The 6911-nt window shown below is 33.7% G+C and overlaps 1 protein-coding gene across 4 annotated transcripts in view; it reads right to left on the bottom strand.

The window, feature by feature from the left end:
- Positions 1-1059: 1059 nt before the first annotated feature.
- Positions 1060-6911, bottom strand: part of FGF10 (fibroblast growth factor 10) — a 59211-nt gene continuing 53359 nt past the window's right edge. For all 4 annotated transcript variants that reach the window (XM_052670292.1, XM_052670294.1, XM_052670291.1 and 1 more), the window contains one exon: positions 1060-4003. In XM_052670292.1, coding sequence (XP_052526252.1) covers positions 3806-4003 — 198 coding nt within the window. In that variant the 3' untranslated portion in view covers positions 1060-3805. The remainder of the gene's footprint in view (positions 4004-6911) is intronic.

Genomic DNA, 6911 nt, shown 5'->3' with positions numbered 1-6911 from the left:
TGATGCTGGAGGTGTTCAAGAAATGCATTCATGCACCACTTAGGGACAAAGTTTAGTGGGCAATATTGGTGCTGCTGGGTTGATGGATGAGCTAGATGATTTCAGATATCTTTTCCAACTTTAATTATTCTATAACAATCATACATGGACTAACTGTAGCAGAACAGTTACACATGTTTTTGTGTTAACCTATTCTCACTCCAAGTGAATAGGAAATTAGGAGTATGGATCCTGCCACACAATCTAATTTAAGAGAGTAAAAAATGACTCTTCAAAATAGTGTCTTCCTGCATTATTTTCAAGGTCAAGTCCTTGAAGCAGCTATGACTGATTGTGTGAATGCAGATACTCAGTTTCAGCAGAGGCATGGATTACAAATGTTGACTCACCAACTTGTATTAGTTAAGTTTACTAATCTCTAAAGAACTTTATAACCTGGAATGCCTTGAATGAAATCTTACATAAAGTGCAACTATTTTTCCTTCTCCGAAGTTTATTTTAAAAGTGTAAGTACTCCTTCTTCTTCCTAAAATCCACCATTCTTTCATCAAAAGTCCTTGCTTTAAATTCATTATTTTTTCCACTGTATAAACTAGGTGAATTTGAATACTTATGGGAAGAATTTAAAGCATTTGGTTGTTATTAGTGTGGAGATAGCTGACGTACACATGCAAAGAATTAAAGAAACTTTATAAATGTCCTAGTGATTTTTGTTTTGTTTCAGTGCTATATAGCAGCAAACCACATCCTGCAGTACAACGTATCTTTTCCCTCTCTATATGTATTTTGCAGTATCAATTCAGGTTAATAAAACAAAGACAATAGTCTTATTCTCTATTCCCCATATTTTATTACTTTTATTTAAATATAACATGCTATACATTGTTGCTCAGTGATTTTTGTTTTTCTTTTCTTTTTTAAATCTCTCCTCCTCAAGAGTCTGTCTGACAGAGAACAGAGGATATGGTTGAGGAACTGTGAAACTCTAGAAAAAAGGCCTGCAGTTTGCTCCCCTCCCAACACCAGTGGGTATTACAGATGTTAATCACGCAGGAATCATTGTTTCCTTCAAGGACATTTTATTTTGGTTCATTCTAAGAAATTCATGTTAGAAATGTCTCCTGACTCACTTTGGAAAAGTGATATTTTTCCCGATTTTGGCCTCTGAGCAGCATAGTGTTTTGAGTACTATGATAATATTTATGCAAAACCCTCCCCTGATCATATAAACTAGGTAATTCTGTCAAGACAACCTCATTTGTACCCTAAATGTTCTTTAAGTAGTAATCCAATACTGCATTTGCCCAGGCTAACATTGAATGTTCATTGTGGGTGGTCCACTATGTCTTGTCAGTTCTAATTATCGATTACAAATTTTTAACAGCAGAAATTCACATTTATTATGGTCATTAAATTTTGCTGATCACCTAAAATTACATTTAAAATCTTAAGTTCTTATTTCCATTTCTAGAAAACCTCATTTGTGAAGAAGCAAGCTAAAGAACCATGAAATGTAATGTTAGCTATCAGTTAGAATGTTGTGTCTCGAATTACTTTCTGGTTTTAAAAGAGTTAACTTTATTTAAAGACAGGAAATACAGTCTGACCACTTTGTATTTTCATGGGAAAGCTATTTTTTTTTTTTTTAACAGCTAATACTTAAATAACAGATTAAGATTGAAGTGCTGGTTAAACATTGACTTAAATAACTTAGAGAAGATTCCAACAACACCAGCCTTTATAGAGATTAAACATTCTCAAAAAGAAACATTAAGCAAGGCTCTCCTTTGTACCAAAATACAGTTTCCAAACAATAAAAATAAAAATGACTTTTTCACAACAAGAAATATTGAAGATAAAACTGCATCATCAATATAATCTCATAGTTATCACTTAAAAGTATTTAGAACAAAATAATATTATACTACTTCTGTTTCTTACTACAGACACTGCAAAGGCTTAATTATTTATTTAGTGGAATACAATGTGAAGACAGTGGTACAAATTATTTGTTGTACTGTTTTCTATTTATCTGCTCTAACAAAATGAATCTCAATATGGTTACATTGGTGAGCTATCCAGAGCTCTATAAAATTACAGAGTAAAGCAAAACATAAAACAAACCTTATGTACCTTTAATTGAACAGACTTCATACTATGCTTAATTTTGTTATACTGCAGTTGCTCAAGTTAAGCCATGGGAATAGTAACACTTAATGAAAATGTGCTGGATATTATGCATTTGGAGCCTTCAGTGACTAAGGTGGATATGAAAGGCATGCTAAAGCTGGATACCAGCACAGCTTTTTTGTTGGCTCTCATATATAATATACATGTGAATAATAATCTCTGATAAATGCACGAGCATGATTTTGGATTCCCTGTCCCTCAGTCCTTATTTAGGTATTATTCCCATTCTTTTTCTGTGACTCTTCAAGCTGTTAACAAGGACAAATGTGCTGAATGGCCATATTGATTGAATAGGGAGTGCAGGACTGTGTTTATATCTCATCTTTCAGAGACTAAATTTAACTCCTACTTGGACGCCTACCTGTGTGACCAGGTGTAGGGAACCTGCTTTGGCAGGGGGGTTGGACTCGATGATCTCTGGAGGTCCCTTCCAACCCCTACAATTCTGTGATTCTGTCACTCTTGGAAATTTCATATTGTTTAATTTTAACAATGGAATTATCAGCGATTTTAACAGGACTGTCCACATCTAGGTTCTAACCCAGTGCTTGCTGCAAAATTTCTTACTGATTGCAATGCATTTGTTCTTAATTCCACACTGAAGTCAAAGTCAGATGAATATACACACAGATACATCGATACCCAAGTACAGAGGTGGCCCCTGCTCTCAGTTTAAAAATAGCAGAAAGTTCCTTTGAAGCAAGTATTTCTTGAAGTTTGTTTTTGAGTGCTAATAAGTAAGAAAACCTCTCAAACATAGACACACAATACCATTAATCCAAGACTGCATGTTTGGTCTTTTGCTTAAGTGCAAGAGAGTTAGAAAAAAAAAACAAAACGGATTATACACACTAAATTCTGCCTTTAAAGCCTTGTCCATTACCTATTCTCACAGTACTTACAAGGTTGTGATATTTTAACTTATCAATCCTGTGTGAAGTACTGAGAAAAAGGGAAAACAACAAAGAAGCAAATGAGGAAAACATTTCAAATTTAAAAAAAAAAAAAAAAAAAAAAGATATTTAACATCCTATTAAATAAATAATTTAGAGAGAAATAAAAAGGAGTGAAGTTAGAACATACAAGCAAACCATACTATTCGTTTTGTTAGAACAGTTTGATACTGCGTTGATTATATTTCTTAATCCTATCCATTCTTCCACAAGGCTTCTCCAGAAGCATCTTTATTTGTGCATATGACCCAAGTGCTTCCAGTAAATGCTTGCATGTCTAACTGTTCATAGGCTTGAATGAGCAATTAAGGTCTTTGATATGAGTTAGTATTCCATAAATAACTTTCCCCACGAAGATCATTCATTAGATTGTCTCACATTCCTTAAGTTCTGTTGCAGAGAGAAAAAAAAATGTTCACACTGGCAATGACTTATATCCCCTTTGATTCAGCTTCTATCTTGCTCTTAAGATAGAACACTGAATTAAATAAAAGTATTTCATTTGCCAGTAATTAGTACAAAAACTTCAGAGGATTCCCCTGCTCTTTTCAAACAAGCAGATGTCTGCACTATTTCTTTGCAATTATTCTTCAAGAAGATTACCAATTATTATTGACATAAGAGCCTTTGGTTCAACTGCACTGATAGAATAGTTCCTCCATCTATGACACTACTACCATTGGAAGAAAGTGAGCTGAAGTGTTTTTTCTTCTTGTTTTCTGTCCCCTCTTTGTGGCTCCCCTTCCATTCAGAGCAACAAACATTTGCCTTCCATTGTGCTTCCAATTTAAGGATGCGTATGTATTGTATCCATTTTCTTCTATTCTTTCCTTCAATTTGCAATCACTATTAAACTCCTTCTGTTGAAAGAATAAAACAAATACACCATTTCAGAACAGACGTAACATTTCACTGTGTTCATACCATTGACATCAACAGCACTTAGATTGCAAAAAGTGGAAAAAAGATCAGTTTTGCATAATTAAGCAATGAAATGACACAATTCACTTAGAAATGCAACTTCTCTGTAGTGGAATATAACAATATTAAATCAAATTCTCAGTCATAAAGTATAAGGTAGCAATCTTGGAATTGTTCATCATACCCCAGTTCTAATAAATACATCCCTTAAATATCTTGAATCAGATTATTGATACCATGTGTTAAACAAGCATGCATGGCTTAGGCTTATTTCTTATTGAAAGTGAGATCCTTTACACCACACTGGCAATGAAAAAGGACTTTTTTGATGAGTATAAATCACTGTTACACTGCTGTTACAGTGGATGTGAGGCCCATATACTTTGCTGAATTGATGGGCTTAGTCTAAAAAAGATTCATTTACTAGCCTTTATGATTCATATGTAGTCCTATGTCTTATTGAGAAGATAATCAAGTAAACTTGAGAGTAATTCTAGGTAGAATATTAGGAATTAATGTTTTCCATTTTTAAAGGAGATCTACTTGCTGTTCAACTAGAAAGGATAAAAAATACAAGCACAATTTTTTTTTCCTAGAATGTTAAATGAACTTTTATCTACTTCTCCACAGAAAAGAGAAAAATGCTTTGTTTTCACAAATGAGCAATTACTACATATAAATAAGTTAGATCACATAATTACTGATGTTCTCTATAGAAATCTTTTGAAAATGGAATATTCACAACGTAGTTAAACTGCAACCAAAAACTGGCCTTTTATTTCTTCTACATTTCAGATAACAAGATGCCATTTCACAGCTGAAGTAGAAACACATCAGAATCTCAGAGTATGATATATTAATTATATGTGATATTAGGTTACTTATGAACCAAATGAGAAATATATCTGAATAATGAAACATTTTTTATGGTACAAATGAGAATTTCAGGGATTTTTTAATTATGATGAAAATCCTTAGTTATTGAGCTAAAAATATAGAAAGTATCTGCATTAATAAAAAGGACATTGCTTGACTGACTTACATTGTTTAAAGTGAAATAGGGTAGGTAATAAGAATAATTAAAAATACACATTTTGATTTCTATTAATTTAAATCAAAAAATGTTAAACTAGCTAGTGTTCAGTGCTTTGATATAGTAGGCATTTTCTGGTCTATCATTAATGTCTTCCTTAGTTGCTGTTCAGACCACAGAGCACACATATTTTCTTAACAGAACTGAGCACACTCAAATCCAATTGGTCTCTCAAAACATTTTCCCGTTTTTGCATGAGTAATTATTTAAACAACCATTAATACTGATTGTATTCATACAGACAGATGTTTTACATACAGATTGTTTAACTTGCAGTAATAATATGTCACCTCCTATGTCAAGATATTAAGAAAGCAGGTGACTATCAATCACATTTCAAATCCACAATAATTTCTCTGATCTGACAGAATGTTATTTTGTTAAATAAATCAAATAATTCATCTTCCTTGTCTCCCTTGTTCTAACCAGTCAGTCAGATGCCAACGTATCTGATAAGCAGAGAAAACTGATAAAACAGAGAGACAGAGTCCTGATTTGTTTTCTCAGATGCAGAACCACACTGTAATCCAAACTTTTGTTTCTATTCTTAGACAATACAGAGAGAGGAGATGAATTTGAGAAGTGGCTAAGAATTATTATTGGCAGGGGTCTGAGTGTTAGCTCAGAATTGCTTTGCTCATTTCAAACGAATTTCAGTATATCCCTGCACCAGTGTCTATTGTGCACATGCTTAAGAGTGTTTTTAAAATTTTTATTAGTTCTGCTTTCATATCCATCTGCAAGCTGCCACACTGTAGTAATATAAGTCTATCTGCAAGTCTTGGGAGGATGGGAAAAATAATAACAGAAGCATTCTTGAAATCTCTGAAGTATTATGGAATACGTTTTGATAAGTCATTATGTTGTGATTTTATTATGTGAATATTGAAAAATTATCTCAGTTGGAATTAAAAAAAAAGGCTCTCCACATTCGTATCCTCCTGTCAGCACTATTTCTAATACACTGTGAATTACTGAATCTTTTGGCAGCAGTTTCCACCTATGGTACATGAAAGCTGCTCCATTTTCTTTTTGTGCGTGTATACGGTTGGCATGAAGTCTCACACCAGCAGTGGCTAACAACTTGAGTAGGAAAACTTATTGCAAGTTTTGGGGTAGATCAACATAGATGACTGTGTTAAACGGAGACATACAAATTTATGATGGTGATTTAAGCTAGCACCTTTTCGTAGGTCTAGAAGCATACTTGTGACAAAAGCTAACTTTGTCAGCTGCTCAGTGTACCTTTACACCTATCAACAGTTAAGGACTGACCACTGATCATCTAGTTCTTCTGACTAGTGTAATTTTTCAAATTAAAATCTGCATTTATAGGAGCTAAAGAATAATTTCTCTGTTCAGGCCTTTCTATTCTTAACACAGTTCTTCAACGCTAGGGGTCAAAGGTAACTTTGTGAACCAGGACTGACTAGAAACAGTGTGGATGAAAAAAGATAGTTTGCATTGTCTGTATGAACTAAAGCCACATACATAAAAGAATTGCTTCTTTACACAGTGGACAGATGTTTAGGTTCCCCTGAGCTTAGCTGATGTTCTTGCTAGTTTCAGGCTACCATTACTTTGCAATTTTCAGCGGGGACAGACTTAGCTACATTGTTCTCTTTAAAGCCTGAAAACTGGCTCATTACCTTTGTAGCTGACTTGTAAAAAGAAAACAGTATGTAATAACACAACAATTTGGTGTCTGTGCCATTGTGTGGATCTGTGAGTATAAACTGGAGTTTGTTAGAATT

This window comes from Tympanuchus pallidicinctus, unplaced genomic scaffold (genome assembly GCF_026119805.1).
Source record: "Tympanuchus pallidicinctus isolate F22 unplaced genomic scaffold, pur_lepc_1.0 scaffold9, whole genome shotgun sequence".
Lineage (NCBI taxonomy): Eukaryota > Metazoa > Chordata > Aves > Galliformes > Phasianidae > Tympanuchus > Tympanuchus pallidicinctus.
Note: the sequence above shows the minus strand (reverse complement) of the source record. Positions and strands in the feature narration are given on the sequence as shown.